We start from the raw sequence: 23,031 nt of genomic DNA, 5'->3' as shown, positions 1-23,031 counted from the left end.
GGCTTTGGAAGGCATAGTTATTTTTTTTAATTGAACCAAGATTTAATGTTCTTGTTACATTTTGGAACAGGATTCTAAAAAAAAAAAACAATTTTATCTTCAAATATCATGTTCCTTGAGGGAAAGGACTTAATGACTCAGTTGATATAGGATTATTTCAATTAAACTCAAGCTTTGAAAAACATAACTACTTGGATATGAACAGACAATTCTCAGATGAAGAAATTGAAACTATTTATAGACATATGAAAATATGCTCCAAATCATTATTAATCAGAGAAATGCAAATTAAGACAACTCTGAGATACCACTACACATCTGTCAGATTGGCTAGAGTGACAGGGAAAGATAAAGTGGAATGTTGGAGGGGATGTGGGCAAACAGGGACACTGATACATTGTTGGTGGAATTGTGAACACATCCAGCCATTCTGGAGAGCAATTTGGAACTATGCTCAAAAAGTTATCAAACTGTGCATACCCTTTGATCCAGCAGTGTTTCTACTGAGCTTATACCCCAAAGAGATACTACAGAAGGGAAAGGGACCTGTATGTGCCAAAATGTTTGTGGCAGCCTTGTTTGTAGTGGCTAGAAGCTGGAAAATGAATGGATGCCCATCAATTGGAGAATGGTTGAGTAAATTGTGGTATATGAACGTTATGGAATATTATTGTTCTGTAAGGAATGACCAGCAGGATGAATACAGAGAGGACTGGCGAGACTTACATGAACTGATGCTAAGTGAAATGAGCAGAACCAGGAGATCATTATATACCTCAACAATGATACTGTTTGAGGATGCATTCTGATGGAAGTGGATCTCTTCGATAAAGAGAGCTAATTCAGTTTCCAATTGATCAAAGATGGGCAGAAGCAGATACACCCAAAGAAAGGACACTGGGAGATGAATATAAACTGCTTGCATTCTTGTTTTTCTTCCCAGATTATTTATACCTTCTGAATTCAATTCTCTCTGTGCAACAAGAAAACTGTTCGGTTCTGCACACGTATATTATATCCAGGATATACTGTAACCTATTCAACATGTAAAGGATTGCTTGCCATCTGGGGGAGGGGGTGGAGGGAGGGAGGGGAAAAATCAGAACAGAAGTGAATGCAAGGGATAATGCTGTAAAAAATTACCCTGGCATGAGTTCTATCAATAAAAAGTTATTAAAAAAAAAAAACATAACTACTTCACCTTCAAAGGAGAAAGAAAAAAAAGAGTGTATACTTTTCAAAGGTATTTATGGCAACCTTCAATTAACAAAATACTTTTCAAAAAAACAACATTAAATTCAATCTAATGATTCTGAGTTAAAAATTATTATTATTAATGTTTGTTTCTCCATCACTTTATAATAAACACAGGCATCAGAAATACAAAGACAAAAATAAAAATCATCCAGGAATCAATCCACAATCTTTGAATCTTTAAAAATTTCAAGAGAATGGGAGTGGAGAGTCTGCCTTTTACTAATTATACAAACAGGATGATCACTGTTTTTATTGACATATTCATTCCAAAATGTTTCATTTTATCCAGGAAAAATGCATAATCTTAAATAATATAAAACAAATATATGAGTAAGTCCCATATGATGACAAAGAAATGCATAATAAGTAGCTGAAAGGCATAAATGTTTCAAAAGTTTTCATTTTTAGCTCCATGCAATGCCATTCTCTTGTACTAACCTCCAAATCTGTGCAGCAGAAAGAACCTGAACCAGCATTTCATACTAAATCTGAACCACTACTCAATTTTTTCAAACTATCTTGTACCTATTTCTCTGCATATATCATGTGTCTTTCAGGAGAATGCTCTAGAGAGCAGTGAGTAATCACTGGAATTTAGTAAGTAGAGCAAAAACCCTTTTGGTTGAATAGAGAGGATGGATTAGAGTGGGGATAGACCAATCAAGCAGGTGATTGCAATATTCTAGGCTTGATAAAGAGTCCATGCAGGAGTGGTGGCAGTGTCAGAAAACAGAAGTATATATTTGAGAAATGGTACAAAAGTGAAATTGGCTACAGATTGGATGGTGCTGGGAGTGGAGACTGGGTAGGAAAAGAGAGGTAATACAAAGTACAGAGGACAAGATGACTCCTAGGGATTCAAGCCTGAGGGGACTGGGAGGATAGCGTTGCTCTCTACAATAATAAGGGCAGGAGAAGGAAAAGGTTTAGAGGGAAAATTAATGAGGCTCAATTTTGAACATGTTGAGTTTAAAAAGTCCACCAGGAAATCCAGTTTAAGATGTCTGAAAGATAGTTGGAGATGAGAAAGAATCCTGTGGGACACAACAGAAGGCATGAAATGCATAAGCATTTAATAAAACAAAATGAAGAGTACTTAGAGAAGTGAATCGTTCAGAGCAGTATCCTGAAAAAAAAAAAAAAAGACAGAAAATAAGTGACAGAGTAGGGAAGACAGGGAGAAGCATCTATTGGAGAAGCAGAATGAAATGGGATGCTTGAGCAAATACAGGTGCATCTTGGTATGGAATTTGTCAACCTCATCATGTGAAACAGGATACAGGAAGAAATTGTGGCAAAAGATATGAGTCACGGCACTCAGCTGAGAAAGTGAAAGGGGGGAGCCAGAAGAGGTTTGAAGATGGATGAAAAAGTTGGAAAAAAATTGCTGGCTGTGGAGAGTGGGATATTGAGTTGGCAAGGCAGGTGCTGAAGGACTGATTAGCAAAAAGTGAAAGTCTAGTTGAGATTGTATAACAAATTTGTGATTTTCTCTACCTTTTTTTGCAGGAGTGAAGGTAATGAATGGTGAAATGATCCAAGACTGAGACTTAGTAAGGTACAACCAATGAAATGATGATGGAGTTAGGGATTAAAAGATGAACTGGTTTCAAGGAGTTAAGATGAAGAAAAGAGAAGAGTGGGTAAGAAGAGTGAGATAATCTAGGAGAGAACTGAGGAGTCAAACAAATGGAGGTCCTTATGTGTACAAAAAGTGGAGTTGTGTAAGGGAAGGCAGGAGAGATGGAAAGACCAATAGATAGCTCTTGCCCCAAACTTCTTTCTAGTAGCACTATACATTATTCCTTTTTTTTGCACTCCAAATCACAAAATAAGACTCAATATCAATACCTAATAAATATCAACTTAGACTCGGTCAATACTTGAACTTAAGATGTTTCCAGATTTTGTCACCCAATGTGTTTACTAATCTTCTTAACTTTATGTCATGAACAAATCTAGTGAACATTTTATCCAAATAACTTAACTAAGGCACTGATGAAAATGTTAAATACTACCGGGACAGTTACATATCTCAGGAGAATATTATTGGAAGTTTCCTTCCACAATGACACTGAACTAAGTACTTGTCAATTTGGCTATTAAAGTCCAAACTGTACCATCACCTACTCGATATATTTAACTTTTTTTTTTTTTGCAAGAATACTGTGAGAAACATGAAATATTTGTAAAAGATAAGTAAATTTAAAAAACGGTAACAAATCTTAGATATAAAAATTTAGCCATGATGCAAACATCTATGTTCGCATAGTAGCATCTAAATCTATGGATTTAGAGCTAGAACAGACTGGAAAATCTATCAAAGACAATCCCCTCATTTGACAGATGAGAAAACTGCGGTACAATCACATTAAGTGACTTTGCCACGGCCAATGTGGCCTTGACCTTAGATCTTGTGAACTTCAAACTCAACTTCCTATTAATTATACCATCCTGTCACTTTATGGTAATATTTATGGGTTACATGTGTGTAAGAGAGATATACACACTTTTTAAAAGGATTATTATTATTTATATTATTATGAATATTATGAAAATGGAAAGTAGGTCCAATGTAATATGCTTGGGAAAGGAAGATCTACTTATAATATTCACATTTTTCCATTAAAATGTGTCTTCCCTTGCTAAATATACACAATATAGACAGTGAATGAATAAAAGGCAATGAATTTTAAATCTATTATAAAAAATTGCCTGTCAAGAAAAACATAAAACAAAAGAATCACCATGTCAAGCTCAAATTTCTTAAATGTCAGCATTTGTCATATGCTTTATCAGAAAATCCTGAAGCTTAGTTAAGTCAGTTCCCTTCCACATGGCACTCTTCAGTGTTGTTACAGGATTAAAATGTGCCTGGCCTGACAATGAAATAGCAGAGGCATCACACATTGTTATGCAACTCACTGTCTACAAGGGAGGCTTTTATTCAGGTCTTTATTCAGCAAGTGCCAAGTGCATGTTTAATCAATGTCACAGCTCACTACAGTAAGCAACCGAAAGCCAGTGTCTTTCTGTTCCTTGGATGTGCCTGGCTGCTAAATTATGCAATGCTTGAAGAATACTCAGGAATTGCTACAAAAGGCTCCAAATGCAGGTGTGTGTCATTTATACAATTATGACAATAAAATTACTTTCCTGTTTTTCAGATGTCTGGATTAAAGCTAGATAGTGTAATCAAATACTCAGCTTTCTGCATTTAGAGTTACAGCATTTCAAGAGGAAAAAGCTTCTTCAGATGGCTGGAAAGGAATATTCTAGTTAAAAGATTCATCGAAAAGGAAAGGCGGGGAGAAACAACAACAAACAAAAATAGCAACACTATTTTTCCCTGAGCATATGAAACTTGAATGGCAGATATTGTTACCTTAATTCAACAAATATGGGATTTAAATAAAAAGAATTCTACAGCTGAAAATGGAACATATTCACAGAGTGAACTGATATTGAAAAATGAGGTTATCTTTTCTTAATGAAAGGCTACAATGAATTTAACAATGGATTACTGATGGATAATAACCTATGTCTTCTAAGAGATTGAAAGCTCTTTATTTTTTCATAATAAATTTCTTTACTAAAGAATTATTTGCTGTGTATACACATTTTTTTTTCCTCTGAATGTAAAAAGCAGTCCTCTATGAAGATAAAAGGTGGGTTCATCACTAGCATGGACTAAGCAGCATGCCCAATGACATTTTATTCTTAATGCAAAGTAGGGTAAGGAATGACAATTTCAAAATTAGTCTATTTAGGCTAGCAATTTAATTGAGCTTGAAAGAGTAACATATATTCTAAGTAGTTAGCAAAATAGACTTAATTTTCAAAGCTACAATAAAAAAATGATACTTGTTTTATAAACTTAGCTAATAATCTGATACATTTAACTACTTAAGAGTTAACAAAAATATACTTGGAGCGAATTAAGCTAATTTAGCTATTACATTTACTGAGAAATAAAAGTGTACTTACAAGTTTCAAAATTGCAAACCTTATATATTACAATTTTGTAATAAGTTCCTTGAAATTAAATAAGAATTTATGTTGCTGTATAATGTTTAAAATGAATAGCATTTAGATAATGTAAAATAGTATTTATTCTAAGGTTAAAAGAAACAATGTACAGAATATTTAATGTGATCAACACAAAAATAAAGATCTGTACACTGCGAAATTAAATTCTAATAAACTTACAAAACTATAAATTTAAATATATTTTGATAAGATAAGTTCAAAGTTAACTTTTTAAAGAAAATATTAATTTCCTTTTTCTTTTTCTCTAGCTAACTGTCAAAATATTGCTGAAGATATTTGCTGGAAAAATGTGTACCTCTGCCATCACTACAGTAGAAGATGTAAAAAGGCAAGAGGAGAAAGAGGAAAAAGAAGAATCTATTTTAGCCATGTTAGGAATCATTGGGACAGTGCTTAACCTCTTTGTTATTGTTTTTGTGTACATATATACTACATTCTGATAGTATTTTCTAGCAGTAGTTATATACTTGAGGAAAAATAGCACTGACAAGAGTATTTTTCTAATATTTCATTTAGAAAACAGTGTCTCTTAAAGACTGTAAGGAACACTCCAGGGTAAATGTCTCAATTAGGGCGCAACACTACTGACTATGAAATGAACATGGAAATCTAGTAAATGGAATCATATTATCATAAGATGGACAGATAAGATTTAGTTTACACAGATAAAAGATTGAGGAAATTGAAGCAACAGAAACGTGGATAATTATTTTTTTTTTCTAAAAAGAATGTGTGAACAAGACAAATAGATGGCACTGCTACAGATACCTTGATAAAGGTGCATTTTTAATATATATTTTATTTACAATCAATTGTACATTAAATTCTGTTTTCTTTGGGATTCCAAATACATACCTATATGTATAATTGAAAAAGTGATTATTTAGATAGTATGGAAAGAACATTACTAATCAAATGTACTATGAAATTACTAATACAATTTAACCATGGGCTCTATTCTCTAGTATTGTTTTGACATTTCTACATATTGATCAATATTTTCAGGTGATAAAATTGCCTTTGGCTCTAGGTAAAAAAAAAAAATCAGTGGCTTTGCATGCTTTACAAATTATTGTTTTTTTAAATGCTTTATAATTCACATAAAAATAAAGATATGTCATAAGGAAACTTGTTTCCTTTTCAATAAAGATTTAGAATATTTTGAAACTGAACAGGTTATTTTAAAGGCTAAAAATTTAATATTAAGTTAATAATTTTTTAATCTGAAAATTAGTATAATGGACTCAAAAACTAATAAAATTTCACTTTTACTTTTAAATTAATTTAGGATAACAAGAGAAAATTGTACCTTTCTAGATTAAGTATGGTTTTAATTATTCTACTTATATATTGGGTCATGATTTGGAAAAATAGCAATCATTCTATTAGGTAGAACCTCATTAAATCTTTAAACAATTTGGCATAAATTCATAAATGGCACACCTCACTCTCACTGTATGAAATAATTAATCTTTTAGTCACAATTCTCAGAAGTCAGGATTCTTGTAGATGAGGGTTAAATACATATCTTAATAAATAAGCACACTCAGTACCAGATTTTGTTCATTAGGCTATCCTCAGTCAAAATGTGGTTCATCTCTGAAGTATGGAATTAAAATTAAAATTGTCCTGCTGTGAAGGAAAAATTATACCATCTTCATTCAATGTATCCAACAAACAATAGAACATAGAACAAATTTTAAAAATAGTAGTAATTTTCAGTGAAAATCTTCTTACATATCATCTTAAAAGGATTTATCCCATTAACATATAAGACTTTTAGGATACTAAAGTTTTACCAAAGAAAGAAAAAAAAATTTTAAATAAATAGGCTTTCTCTATTCTACCTATTTTTTTATACATGAAAATAGGGAAGGCTATCTCCAGCTAATGACTTCTGCTCAAAAATAATTATCTGAAACACATTTGTTAATTCCTTTCTTTCGTTGTCCTTGAACACAACCTCTTAAGTCAAACTCCAAACAGCAATTTCTCTTTTTGGACTTCTATGCTAATTCAATCCTAGAGCCTCAGAATCTGGGCTATCGCAGGCAGTCAAATCAGAAATTGGTAGGAAATATTAAGACCTCATAGATGTCAAAATATTAGGAAGATTTCTCGGCAGGGATTCATGGAAAAACTTTTTTCAAAGAAGTCAGTGCCAACTCCTACTGACCAGCAAGAAGAATTATTATTTTACCATTAGACTGTCAGAGTATTGATTAAACATTTGTTTTAAAGTTGGCTCTATTTTCAGAAGTTTAATTATAATTTACTTCATAATGAAAGTGCTTTAATTTTGCATAAAGGATTATTTGTGTACAGCTTCTTGTATATACGTACACCATATTTTGAAAACCAAGTCATCATTTAAGCCCCATTTCCATGAAAAATGAGAGAGTAGGGGGAGCTGAGGAGAACTTTTCATATTTTTGGTACACTAGTACCTGAATAAACCTTTAAGTTTTAAGTTGTTCTAAATAATGTTTAGTGAAATTATTTTTTACTTTTGTGTCAATCTCAAATCAAAATAAGGGCTATTCTATATAAGGAAATGCGTTTTAGCCAGTCACAGTCTTCTAATTATCAATGGGAATAATGAATTCAGAGAACAGTTTTATTTATCTTTTTTTATCTTAAAAGTACACTGACATTGCATCATAAAGATCCAAGATTTTAGATTAGCAGTAGACATTAATTACTACAATACTTTAATGGACTTCTGATTTCATTTAAATGCTTTAATTATTTAAGACTTGATACTTTAAATTCTGGCATAGAGGAATAGATAAAATGTGCAGATTAAAACACAGATGTTTAAAAGTGGATAAAACAGTCTGTCATTTTTTTTCTTCTGGACCAAATATCAATATCAAAAATCAAATTACTTTTTGTACTTCATAAATAAATAAATATATTGGAACCTTGCTATAAAACAATTTTCAACAATCAATAAATATAAGATAAACTCACTTAGGACATAAGCGAAGTATCAAAATTAGTATCATAACTAATCTGAACTAGGATTTCATTAGATCACAATTTAAGCTATTTATTTAAAAGGCATTAAATGAATCTGTAATTTTAACAGAATTTTCTGCAAACTCATGTTAGAACATCTTAATGAAACATTTATGTATATTAGCTGGATATTTTACTGTTCTCATAACAACTGTATTGATGAAATATACAAAAGAATATTTTTATTACGGGTCATAAAAATTGCTAAAAAGTTGAAATGCTCATTTCAAAAGTTCAACAGGGACAATAAAATCTATATTAAGAATATAACTAAATTTCAATGCACCCCAAATTTTGGGAAGGTCCTATAGGTTAGGCATCTTAATTCAAAGTTTATGCTAATCAGTTTATGTTTGTCTCTTTGTTTTTATATCAACTTGCTTATCAACTTTTTATATCAACTCTTTTGCCTCTGTGATATCTAAACTCACTTTCAAAAATTTATATTGGCAAAGATATTTAATGTAGGAGACATGTGGTATGGCATAATGGATAGCTGATGAGTTGAGTCAGGAGACCAGGTTTTTTCATTTTAAATTATGTCTCTGACACATACTAGCTGTGGGAACAAAAGAAGGTCACTTAAACTTTCAGATTTTCGAAGACCTTAAAAACCAAAATAGTTGTAGATGCCTATAGGTAGCTAAAGGTTCCACCCTAGGAATTGATTATGTGAATAAGACCTTAAAAACCAAAATAGTTGTAGATGCCTATAGGTAGCTAAAGGTTCCACCCTAGGAATTGATTATGTGAATAATACCACAAATGTATATTCCTTTACCCAAAAAATAATAGAGCAACTGATCTAATGGGTATTTGAATATGAAACTTAAAAAGTACTATGGTATCGCTATGTTAAAAAAAAAATACTATCAACTTTTTAGTATCCATTTAATTGATGGGCAATAAACTAAATTATCTAAAATGGCTAATTTAAAACACTGAAAAGCTTAAATAATATTTGGCTTTTAGAATGCATTAGTTCCTGAAGCATACTGTTCCTTTTGATTTAACAAATTAAAATCAATTTTGAATTTGAATGAATAAAATGATGGCACCAATATGAAAAACAAGGCAAGTCAGGGAAAAATAAGCCCTTCTTTTCAGACTTATTCAATGTGACAGGCCTATAAGTCATCTAAGCGAAGATGGCCAATAGGAAATTAAGCATTGTGTCAATGGAAGTCAAGTAAAAACTGGGACTGAGATGCATGTACACAGAATAATTTCTAATTACTGTCAAGTACAACATTTTTTCCCCCAAATTCTACACACACCTCAACTCCTCACTCTCTGTCGCTAACTCTTGATAAGTCTTATTTCACCTTTATAACATTTCTTGAATATGGTCTCTTCTCTCCTTTGATAATGCCCCAACCCTAGAACATGTCCTCACCTCCTAGTGCCAGGATTACGGCAAAGGTCTGCTGGTTGATGTGTCTACCTCAAGTCTCCAATGCAATGCCCATTCAGTCACCAAAATGATTATCCCCAATGGCAGATCCAATCATGTTATCACTATCTCTAAACTACAAGTGATTTCCTATCACGTCCAGGATCAGATATAAAATCCTCTGCTTGGCATTCAAAGTTCTTTATAAACTAAAACCACTAGCCATCCTGCTTTTCCAATCTTCTTATATCTTATACCTCACCTTACCCCATGAATCAGTAAAAATGGCCTTCTTTGCTATTCCACAAACAAGATGCTCCCAACTCTTGTCACGGCATGTCTAGTATGCGTTCTCCTCATATCTAGCTCCTAGTTTCCCTGAGTTCTCATGCAGCCAAAATTTCAACTTCTACACAAAGTCTTTCTTAAACTAGTGCCTTCACTCTGTCAATATTTATTGTGTATGACAGCTTATTTATACATATATTGTGAGCTCCATGAGGGTAGGGACTGTCTTTAATTTAAATTTAATTTAAAAGAAACAATGAATATGACCTCATAACTGACAAAATATTTGAAATTTGTGGACCAGAATTAGGTGCAATAGAAGAGAAGAATATTGATTGGTAGTATACTTTCTGGCCATTCTCAAAGATCAATTAAGTCACACAGGAATCAATTAAGGAGGAAATTACAGAAATGAAATCAGATGTCAAAAAAAATATTAAGTATTGATAAAAAAAATTTTTTTTAATTGATAAATTTTAAATTAAATTCTCTTTTCACAAAATAGGGAACAACAGAACTCGTTTTGTGTGTTTTCTTTTTTTTTTTAATTTTAACAAGAATGGTTCTAAGACTAAGTATGTATATTCCTCAAGCTGGATAAGCTAAATGCAATCATTTTAAGAAAAATAGAGCATTGTTTTGACTAGGGATTTTGTATCTCTAGGGAAATTTAGCAGAACAAAGAAAATATGGTAGTAAAAAGTGCTGTAGTTATAAATATCAGGCTTTATTATAATGTATGCTAATCTCAGCAACATACAAAGTAAATAAACCAATAGATACATCTGTCTTATAGGATGTAGATAAAAATGCATTCCTAAGACAAAAAATAAATAGTGTCAATATTAACAAGATTTTGATGTCATTGCTTTTGAGACATTCATTAAGCAGAGCCTGGGGAAGTGGCTCAGGAGAACTGCTGCTGTGAGCTTAAGGAAAAGGAAATATGAAGATTATAACTGTAAAACTGCTTCCATGACACATTTATTGCTCTTGTAAACAACAGAGATGTAAAAAAAAACTTTCTAGAAGCCAGCTTATGCCTAGCAAGACATTTTCAGGATTATATATCAACAATCCTAAGACAAAATTCTCACTGAAATCTGAAAGTGACAAAAGCTCTTTACTAGAAAGACAAATATTTATTTATTAGCTACACATGTAAGTACTAACAGATTGGCTATAAATATTTTCCCTACAAAATGTGACTATCTCTATGAACAAAATTTTTGATCAGTTGATTTTAAATAATATAGTGCCAGTCCTTTAATAGATTTATGCATTAATAAATGCATTCAATTTGTTGAATAATTATTCCCAATTATGTGATTTGATGTCACTTGGATACATTACAAAGAAAATTAAGCTCAAGTGTCACTTTTCATCTGTAAAACAAGGGAGTAGATTTCAAATAAAGGATCAATAAAACAAAATGAAATGAAAGGATTTAATAGGACAAAATCTAATAGCGCTTTTAAATTCTGAAATTATCAAAAACATACATACTGATGTATGGTGAATTTACATCAAGAACTTAAGTAAAAAGGAGTGTCCAATTACATAATCACATTAATATGAAAAGCAAAAAACAAACCCAATAACTAATTCATTATAGAGTATTTAAAACAATTTATTTAAAAGTTTAAAAACTAAAATATTTAGAATAATATTATTTCTAAACATTTTAATTTTGTTGTTGGTCCCATGGAAAACTGTAGCTATATTCTTGGCAATATTACCAGATAGGTTTACCATTTCCTACTCCAGTAAACCTTTTGTAAGGCAATCAAAGGTTAAAGGACTTGCCCAAGGTCACACAGCTAGAAGTGTCTGAAGCTGGATTTGAATTCCAGTCTTTCTGTACTTCCTTCAGGACCAACTCTCTATTGAGCTACTAGTTGCCTAACAATTTTTATTAGCTAAAGTAAATATGAAAAATGAGATTGTACCAATATAATCATACCTACAAACTTAATTCAGTCTCTACCTTTTTAGAAAATTCTCTTCTAAAAGAAATTTTAAAAATTCTTATCTAATAATTAATTCTGATAAATCTATGAAAGGTTTGCACAAATTTAATTTAAAAAAGAAAGTTAATCAATAATCTTTTTGAATATGTCACATTTCTACAGTCAACAAAAGAAACACCTCTAAATTATGCAAACAAAATTACTTTGAATTCAAAAAATACTTTAAATTTGCTTCCAGACAGAACGATGAAAAAGAACACAAAATAATATTTAAGAGCAAAATGAATCAGAGATCTTTTATTGCAGTAACAATATTTTCAGAAAAATGATATACTTAACTCTGAAATAAATAGGTGAGATGAGTTTTGTAAATACTATAGAAATTATTAAAAAACTGAAACAATTATGGGATGCTAGAACTGGAATCAACTCTGGAAATTCACCAATAGGCAAACTGGACCAGAGATGCTGAATGACACTAAGCAAATAGTGAACACAGTACTAGCACTAGCAATCAATGTCTCAGAATGCTATCTGATTCAAGTCAGGAAATACTTAGTGAGTTCAGGTCTCTTTTCACTATATCAAAATTGATTCCCAGCTTTAATAAATGCAAAGCTTTTAAATAATTCTCAAAACATTAATGAAATATTATCTAAGAAATCCATTTTTAATATATATTTGTCATCTTGTACTTAAGAGAAAAAGACTAGATAATGAATTGGTTACTATTCTAATATTTTGAAGAAGTCACATATCAATCACATTTTTCTTGATTACCACTAACTCACACTTTCATTGCAAGGAACATAAATGGCTTTCAAAGGGCAATAATCAATAAAAATAAAAATAAAAAAGTAGGGCATCAACTCTATTTTTCTAAAATTTTAAGAGGTAGAAAGAATAGTGCAGAAAGAACACTATGGTTCAACATTTGAGACATGGCCTCAAATCTTGATTTTGCAAATCCCTATTGGTGTAACACTGCAGATGGGATGATATTTATACTATTTTATGTATATAGTCTATAACAAATATTGTGAACCGCATTATGATACTGGTACTATGTTGTGGCTTACTGCTAAAGACACTGAGATCATAATCTTATGACTAGCCAGTGAGCTTAAAAAATCTTCATAATTTATAAACCACTGGAAAATATGAGCTTTTTACACAATTTCATTTAATTGTGAAAATCTCTTTATAACATAAAGGTTAATAAGGACTTTTGAAAACTATGAGGGTAAAGTACCAGTTCTGGCAAATTTTAACAAGAAGGAAAGATTGCATATAGTCTTGATGACAAGACTATTTCTGCTAGCCAAGAAAACCTCAATTAAATACTGAGAAATAGGTAAAAGCAAGCTATGAAATAAGGGAAAAAAACAAATTGTATTCAATCTTTGATGGATAAGTACGGTAGAAAAAAGGGCAGAGAGTACAACCTCTAAATCTTTTTTTACTCTAAATATTGGGTTATCATCTGAAAAATAAGCTGAAATACCGGAGGAACATAACTGATTACTGATATTCTATCTGTAAATGAAATCAACAAAAGAAAGATGCCTTGTAACTTCTTGAGTTAGCCTCATCTTCTACCTAATGGTAAAAAGCAACATTATTTCATAGGTCACTTGGTAATCATGCTTTTCAGAATTCACAATAAATATAAGCCAAAATATTAACATGATGATAACTGTCAATTATGTAATATCAATCAAGGAAACTAGAAAAAGTTGAAAAGTTCTACTAAGAACTTAACATCTTCAAACTAAGCAAAAGTTTATTAATATTAAATGACTTGGACATGGAGAAAATGCTGCTGAGTAATAAATACAGCTACAAGTTAGCAAATGATGAAAAAATAGCATATACTTGTAAATTATTTACTATTGTGTTTTAAGAAAAAGAATGGGGAAGCAACAGATATGAATGAAATTTTTCTCTTAACATACAGACAAAAACTAGTCATCAGTGTAGGACATATTCATGAAATAACTGAATGTGTGCTTGGTCTATTAATCAAATTTAAAACTGAACTCCACATTCAAAAACATAAAGAAAACAATACTGTTTCTAAGTACATCCTAACTTGTTAAGTCACACATCCACACAGATGCACACAAACACGTCTGCAAACATGCTCTCTCACACACAAAATGGGGATACCCACAGACACGGATCATTTCTTACTGTTACAGAATGATCAACACTTTAATAAGATGCCAGAAATTTCCTGAGCCAGGAAATACCTGATTCTCCTTCTAACTTAAGAAGGAGATATCAAAGTGAAAGGCAACACTGGTCAAGTAACTAAGTTCTTTTCAAAAACATTATAGAGGAGGTAGGAAATTATAAGTAGCACAGTCATAGGAAGCAGTAAAAAATGTAGATGTGAAAGCTAGTTGGCAAAAACTTTAGTACATGGGAAAACAACTAAACCATATCTACCCACAAGAATTTCAAGACCAAAAAAAACCCAAAAACAAATAAAAACCAACAGATGAACCATTAATGGACTGTGTGTTAGGAACTACATTCTAACAAAGAAAACAATATGTGAACAGCAAATTAAATATAAAATCTATGCAAACTAATATAAAACAAATGTTGCAGCAGGGAGAATAAGGCAGCATTTAATAGAATTTCAAAGGAGACTAGAAATTATAAAAGGCAACAATGAGAAGGAGCAAAAGCAGAGGAATATGAAGTATAATATTTTCCATAAGAAAGAGCAAATAGGCTAATGTAGTTAGTATAGAATGGACAAGAGCAGAAATACCACATTTGGAACTAAGATTTCAATCACTAATGAACGTATGAGGGATATATTATGGTAAGAAAAAAAGAAAGAAAGAAACTATACCAAAAGAATAAGTCTAAGTAGTAGGGGACAATTTTTTAAATTATGAAAGATTAATTCTTAAAATGTCTGAAATCAGTAAAGATCTCCAAATTACAGACATACTATTAGTGTACAAATCAGGAGTTTGACAACAATAACTACTAACCCATTTCTTCACCTGAATATTCCTATTTTGAAAATATAAGATGAGAAGAAGCAGATAACTGAAAAGATTTTCTATTAGGTTATATCTGCTACAACAGAAAAACTGTAAAAAATTGAAAATACAAGATCTTATTGTGTTAGAATGCCTCAGTAGGGTAACCTTAGTTTCATAGACTTTCCTCTATTAAGGTTCTCAAGATCTACAAGATACCTTAAGAAGATATAATTACTGAAAAACTGATGAATGTTCTGCTCATCTTCTGTGAGATGATATAAGCCAATTGCAAAATGACAAGAGATCAAGTTTATAGATGACATTTTGTAGTTGGCTTCAAATTCCATAACAATAGATCTATTCACTGAGATCCAGAATCACTAAAAAGAGGTAAAATCTATAGAAGAAAAAAAAAAAGATATTTATGATGTATACTGAAAATTGTGAAATGAAATTCCATGGGAAGCCCATTCTATTAATCAGTACTATAAATTCTTCATCTTTATCAACACTAATAACCACCCTGTGGTGATGCTACAAAGGTTGCAAAATCACAAAATATCATGTTTATTAAATAATTAAAATTGCTCTGAATCACCAGGGAAGATTTATTACCATTTTGTGCATGTCATGAACTCCTTTGACAAGCTAGTGAATCTCTGAGAGAAAAAAAATTCTAAACAAATCAAAAGAATGTTAAATTTCAGTTAAAGATTAATGAAAAGATGTACTGCAACATGAATGAAATAAGTTAAAGGACCTACCCAAAAATTTATCCATAAACCCTTTATGGAGTGGAAGATCTACAGACCCAAGATTCAGAACCCTTAATATATAGAGTACAATAGGTTTAAATAAACTGTAACAAATTACTAAAGGAAATCTGCATGTAAGAAAATCCTTAAAAGATATCACAAATTAATTGTATGACTGGAAAAGAATGCACAACAGTGACATAGTAAAAGCAAGAGATAACACTACAACTACAGCCTTAAATGTAAAAAAGAAAAAAGAAAAGGAAAAAAATTACATGAATAACTCCAGAAAACAAAAATTCCAAGTTTTTGAAGATCTTATATTCTAATAGAAGAGATAACATTCAAACAAGTATATATACAAAACAGATGAAGAGTGGATGGAACGCAACCTAAGAATCATGCCTCTAGCACATACAGGAAGTGGAAAAAGCCTTCTTGAAAAAGATGGTGTCAGAGCTTATTAAGGAAGTTAGGGATTCTAAGAGAAGGAAATAATGGAGGCCCTTCAGACATATTAGACAATCAGTGTGCAAAGGCAGGAAATGCAGAATGAATAGTTGCATATAGCAAGCAGGCCAATAAAACAATCAAAAAATACATAGATGTAAGTGTGAAAGAAGAGCACAAGATTAGGAAGGAATTATCATTCAGAATATTTCTATGTAGAAAAAAATAGTACAAAAGTTTTAGTTGAACAGGCCTAAAAATAAACCAGAGCTGAGCTAGACAGTGTTTAGGATGTATGGCTGCTAGACTGTCTTTGAAGAAGAAAAGAAAATAAATCTTACAAAGAAACAACTATGTAACCATCAGGGAAATATATAAATAAAAGAGAAAATGGATCATGTGATAGGTTAAGCATGAAGACAGCCAAAATATACCCCTGGTATACCTTCACATCAATGGGAAACCAAGATGAGTACTCCACTTTACTGCCTTGATCCCCTGTAATGAATTTACAAGGACAAGCACCAGAGAGAAAACCCAAGCTAATATCATCACAAATATATTTGAGTATTTTTAATAGTTCTAATAAAACATCAAACTTAAAAACATTTTACACTATAAAGACAAGTTTCTTATCTGTCAACTATAAAGGATACAATTAATTCCAACACACTCATTGGTCCAAATAATTTTGCTGAAACAAGCAGACTATTGGCTGGGGTGTGAGATTTATACCTGGGAATGATTGTGTTTTAGTGCTTCACAAAGGTGAAAGGAAAAGGCATGGAAACAAGCTTGCCTATGGATGACTATTTTTTTAATTTAAATTTAAATAATAGCTCTATTTTCAAAATATATATTTCAACATTCACCCTTGCAAAACCTTGTGTTTCACATTTTTTCTTCTCCCACTCTTTCCTCCACTCCCTTCCCTTAGACAGCAATTAATCCAATATATGTTAAACCCAGGCAATTGTTCTATACATATTTCCACAATTATCAGTCTATGCATGACTTTTGATAAGCATTTTCATTACTCACAATCAAATTCATCATTAAAAATTTTCCTAAAGGTAAGATGTGAGCAGGTAAGATGTCTGAAAGATGATTTTTAAGGGACAAATATAAAGAGGAAAAATATAAAAAGTTAAATTCTGTCCAGAATGAAGAAAACTGAGAATTTATTTCACCAAATCTTCTGAGTATTTTAAAACAATTCTAATACAGATTAGTCACTTTTTCTTATAGGAAATAATCCATCAACTCACTGACTTAGTAAACTAAAGATTCATTTTAAATTAAGTCTAGTGATAAGAGCCAGTTTCATGAACTTTGATGGTTAATTTCAATATAGAATCTGTTAGATTCACCTCAAAGGATTTTTTCCCTTTGAGGGCCAAGCAAAGGAGCAAGGGGAAAAAAAAAAAAGATTAATTCAGGGCCTCTTTTTCTGGTGCTCTGGATGTGGTCTGGAATTTGAGGGCAATTCCTAGAGTAGAGAATCTGGCTCCTTGTGTTTGAGGCATAGGTCACTATCCAGTTTTTCTACTTGCTGAAACCTAGGTTAATATTGAAAAAAACATGATTCAACAGCTTTAGAATAACACTTTGGTACTAAGAGATTTCTTCCCCCTAGCATTAAGCTAAGGTTTTATAAAGAAGAGAGAAAAAAATTATGGAGATGCTGAGAATGATATTCCTGTTCCTGGAAAAAGTGTCCCACGGTAATCTAAATTTTGACACTCACCACTGTCAACTGTTTCTCACTATATGCTATCTGTTTGCTATTCCTTTCACTTCTGGAAAGTCAAAGAACATCTTTTGCTTTTTTAAAAGAGCCAAGAATGCTGGATGAACTGTGCTGCAACTTTTTCCTTTAGCAAAATCAAATGATACCACGCGAAAACTCAATGTTATACCTCAACTGGCTCTTACACAGACCTTTTCACTGATTATCTTACTCATCCCTGCTGTTTTTCTAAAATTTTAAAGCCCTCCTCAGAATTTCTGGGCCTTCTATCAACTTTTGCCTGCTTAGATGATAACCACATCTCATATTTTATCTAACAAAGTTGAGGCTTTGTTTTGCCATAAGCTCCCTCTAATTTTCTGCATCTCATCAGTCTTCTGCCATTATCTCCTCCTTTACAAGATGAGAGGTCCTTCTTAGCATGCCCAACTCATCTTGGGGTTTTCTATTATCAGAAAAGGGTGAACTATAAACTGGACTGTGTGGGGGACATGAACTGACACAGATACTACATTTTCCAAGAAATACTAATTATCCTGATGAACAAAAGGATCATAAATTGCTATAAAAGATTTTGGAAAATAGCATTTTGTAATGCTGAATCAAATTCTCTTTAATAATCATCAAATAACCATAACTGTAAGTTATGAAATGGTAAAGAAGTGATCCATAGTTTGCAAGTCGCATGCAAAAGTTTATTCCTTACTAATGTCTTCTCCATGAATGTCTTTGATGTGACTATTAAGACAAAGCCCAAACAAGCTTTGCATAGACGTGAAAGAAAATATAGATGTCAGTAATCATGTCATTTCATTTTCTTTTAAAACTTTTTTTGGGAGGGAGTATTATAATTTTGAACAATTTTCCATGCGTTTGTAAAATTCCCCTCCAATCAGTCCCCAAATACCTTTCTTGTTTTTGTTCTTATTAGTGAAAATCTCTAAAATGATTTAATTATTATTTATTTATGAATTATAAGCTTAGGGTCAAAGTGTAATAGTTCTATAACCCTTGTTGGAAAAAGTTTCTTATAATAGTTTTGCAAATTGTTTCCATTTTTTCCTTTTGAAGTTCCCTTTTTGTTTTCATTTTTGAATGTCCTTGGGATGACTTTGCTTGACTGGTTGCCTTGTAAAGTTTTCATTAAAATGTTTTTATCTGAAACAGTATCTCTCTACTTTATGAGAAGGTACTGTCCATGATCCTTCTTAAAAACTCTGCTTTATGATAGTAAAACTATTTTAATGGAAAGACCATCTTTTTGGGAAGTGTAGTTGTGGTTGTTGAGAAGGCATTGGCTACAACACCGGCAGAAGTTATTAAGTTGTATCTTGACAGGTACTGAATACTGGCTTTGAGGGTAAGGCTTATAGTTCAGCCAATAATGAAGGTAGTACTGCCATTCCTAAAGCTCTTGGGCTCAGAATCTTGAACTCCATAATTTTTGTAGCTTTTGCCTAGCACCTAATAAACACTTAATAAATACTTCTTAATTTATTTCTAAGTAAAGGTAGTGATGATTTGTAATATTCTGACTCCTATTTTTCCCTCTAGGCATCTCATTCCTATAGGTAATCTAGTATATTTACTCTCCAGGTAGCAGTTGGTATTCATCTTGTTTTAGTAATGAATTTATATTGGTTTAACTTCCAGATGAAATTATCATACTACTATAAACATTCCCAGAAAAATTTATAGGCAAAACTTCTGAACCTAAGTATCAAAATATTTTCAGTATAATCCAAAAAGTATTAGTAAGAGTACACCAGAATCACTCAATTATCAGATCTAATATTTTAATAAAATACAAGTGAGATGGGGCAGTTAGTTCATGTAGTAGATAAAGCACTACCCCTGAAGTCAGGAGGACCCGAGTTCAAATATGGCCTCAGACACAATACTTCCTAGCTGTGTGATCCTAAGCAAGTCACTTAATCTTAATTGACACAGCAAAAAAAAAAAAAAAAAAAAAGGTGAAAATACAAGTGAGATAATTGTAGTACAATTATTTGATACTAAAAGATATTTCAAAGCAAATTGAATTAACTTCCCATTAAAATGCATATATACTAGAAGTACTATTCACAGAAGAGAAGCTCAAGAGGCATTGCTGAAAAAATGGTTCAGTTCTCATACCTAATGGAGCAAATAATGTGAAATATCCTAGATAAAGAGTATGTCATTATGGACAGCATTTCTCATTTACTTGAAGAAAATTGTTCCACCCTAATTCAATACAACTATGAAATATGAACCTAAGTTTTTAATCACATGCTCTCTAAAAATGAGTTCAATTTTTTTCAAATAGTCATATAAGATCTTAAAATTACACATTTATAGTAAATGCCTTAATAAATGGCAGAACAAAATATATCCAATTCTGAAACAAATATAATGAACTGATTTTAAGACCAATTGAATAATAACAAGCAAAAAATCACATGTTAATAGGTGAGGAAAATTATATCTGCTTCCCTATTTAGGATTTAAGAATCACGAAGAAACACAAAAACCTTTTCTAAGTCACTGTCTTGCTAATAAATGAAAAATTAAATACTTCAAATGGTGGACAGAATTAGATTTATGGCAAGTTTATGGTATCAAGGTTTAAGGATTGTTCTTCACTACTCACTATGTTTCACATTTCGAATTTACCTTAATATCATTTCTTAAACATTCCTCCTTCTCTCCTCAAATATGGCCCCCATTCTGGTGGCAGGCTTCATTTGCTCATGCATAGACAATTACAATAGAAGTCTTCCTGTAACAAGTTTCTCACCCTTCCAATCTATGCTTTATTCAGCCATCAAAGTGATTCTTTGTGATGTACAGGGTTGAAATAATGTCACCTCCAAAATCAAAAACTTCTGTATCACACCAAAGATCAAATCCAAATCTTCTGCCTGGCACTGAAAGCCCTTCATAACAAGAGGCCACACAACTTATCACCAACACCTTTATCAGTCTTTTTTACACTTCAGTCCTATTCATTTACTCTTTAATTCAGTGGCACAGGCTTCCTTGCTGTTATACCAATATAATCTTCATCTCTTGACTCCAGACATTTGCAACGGCTGTCTCTATGCCTGGAATGCTATCCATCCTCATCAAAGTTTTACGGTTTCCTTGGTTTCCTTCAAGGCCAACTAAAACTTTACTTTCTAAAGAATGCCTTTCCAAATCCTTCTTAATTCAGTGACTCCTCTGTTGATAATGTCCTAGATCCTTCACAGCATGAACTCTTCTTTGCATCTCTGTATTCTCAGCAATTAGTATAGTAGACCAGCACATATTAGATATTTAATAATTGCTTACTAATATTTGCTGGTTGCAATTCCACACTAACATTTTCAAAGCATATGAATTTTCTCTAACAAGATTTCAGCTATTTGAATCAGAAAATTGAAACATAAGTGCTATTTATTAAGTCCTTCTTAAATGTACGTATGTAAAGCACACATACAATTTAATGAAATTTGTGAAATATGCTTGCTAAAATGAATGAAAATTGAATTTTATTAGACATTGTTAACCTCAACTCAATAAATAAACAGAGAAGGCAGTAAAGGAGGAATGTTTTTCAACATTAAGAAAAAAAAATCCAGATTCTAAACTATATAATATACTCAGTACTTGGATTTTCTTAAGAAATGTTAAAGTGTAGTACAAAGGTTTGTGCATTTCCACATATTTATCCTTGAAAAGTGAAATTAATAAAACATGAAAGAGAAAAACCAACAAAAAAGAGAAACATGCACTTTTTCACAAAAATCAAGATGAGAGGAAGAAAGTGAATGAGTCCAAATACTTAAACATGACAACATGACATTTTTTAAAAATTGTTTTGATGTAGGGAAGTTATTAAAATGAAGAACAGTTTGAGAGTTGGGATTTTTTGGCGAGGCAATGTGGTGAGTACAACACATGATTCAGCTCAGTATTAGGAGAAGAAAAAAAAATCAACTTTTCCTTTCACTGAATTATTCTAGTGCTGACACGTAAGAAAATAAACTGTGTTTTACTTTTATTACTTTTGCTAAACTTTTGGCCATCCTAATGACAATGAGATGAAAACCAAGGAATAAAGGAAAAGTTTAAGAAATAAATAATCAGGTCACATATTTCTAGTTATAGTATTATGCTTTCAAAAGTTAATTTTACTGGTTGTTTATGTTCCTGGAAGATAAACTTATCATTTCAAGCATATTTATTTGCATAACTCAAAAATATAATTAACAGAATTAAGGAAAAATAACTATTTTATTAATCTATTGCGATATATATTAGTACTGGCTTAAATTCACAAATGAGATCTGCTAGATAAATTCAAACATTTTATCTAAAAGTCAAAAAAAGAGAATGCAAGATTGCTATTACATCTCCACCTCCCCTACATTTTTCATTTACAAAATTACTAAAGAAATCCATTTTGTGTGGATTTTTTGAACAAATAAGAACAAATGCAATTTAGCATTTGCCATTAACATAATTATGAAGAATACTGCTCCTTCAAAATAGCCCAGAAGCAAAACATTTCCAATAAATAAAAAGTATAAAACCAAAAAATAAAACTATAAAATAGCAGGAAAAGCTACTGTATGTAACCTACAATTTTAGTATGGCCAAACTTTTTAATTTAAACTAACCCTGTAATGACATGTTAAATTTTTTTCCACAAAAAAGGCATGGTTCAGCAGATTAAGTACAATATGATCTAGAGAGTTACCGGAATCATTTCGGAGATAGGAGGACATTGCTGGGATGAGGCAGGACTGACTAAGTAGTTCAAGAAGAACAGAAGGAAGGGCATTACTGTTCTGTCCTCTACCCTCGGGAGTAGACTGTGGATCTCCATTTGTTGAACTGCCTGCAGGATTAATATAACTTGCAAGAACCTAGAAATGAAAAACCACTGACATAAATAAATGTTTCTAACTGCCTAGAAAGAAATTGCTAAAAGGTTAATTTACTGGTTACTAGGAGCTATTTTGTTTATTGGAACAAAAGTGTCATAGAAAACTAAAAAGAAAAGCTACTTCATCACCTGTTCTGTAATTCAATTAAAGCTTCAATTACTTATAGTACAATAAAG

At 31.6% G+C, this 23,031-nt stretch overlaps 1 protein-coding gene across 1 annotated transcript in view; it reads right to left on the bottom strand.

Annotated features, from left to right (window-relative positions):
• The window catches only part of BIRC6 (baculoviral IAP repeat containing 6), a 300,333-nt gene that overhangs the window by 71,344 nt on the left and 205,958 nt on the right, over nt 1–23,031 (bottom strand). The window contains exon 65 of the mRNA XM_051976128.1: nt 22,666–22,834. Coding sequence (XP_051832088.1) covers nt 22,666–22,834 — 169 coding nt within the window. The remainder of the gene's footprint in view (nt 1–22,665; nt 22,835–23,031) is intronic.

This window comes from Antechinus flavipes, chromosome 2 (genome assembly GCF_016432865.1).
Source record: "Antechinus flavipes isolate AdamAnt ecotype Samford, QLD, Australia chromosome 2, AdamAnt_v2, whole genome shotgun sequence".
Lineage (NCBI taxonomy): Eukaryota > Metazoa > Chordata > Mammalia > Dasyuromorphia > Dasyuridae > Antechinus > Antechinus flavipes.
Note: the sequence above shows the minus strand (reverse complement) of the source record. Positions and strands in the feature narration are given on the sequence as shown.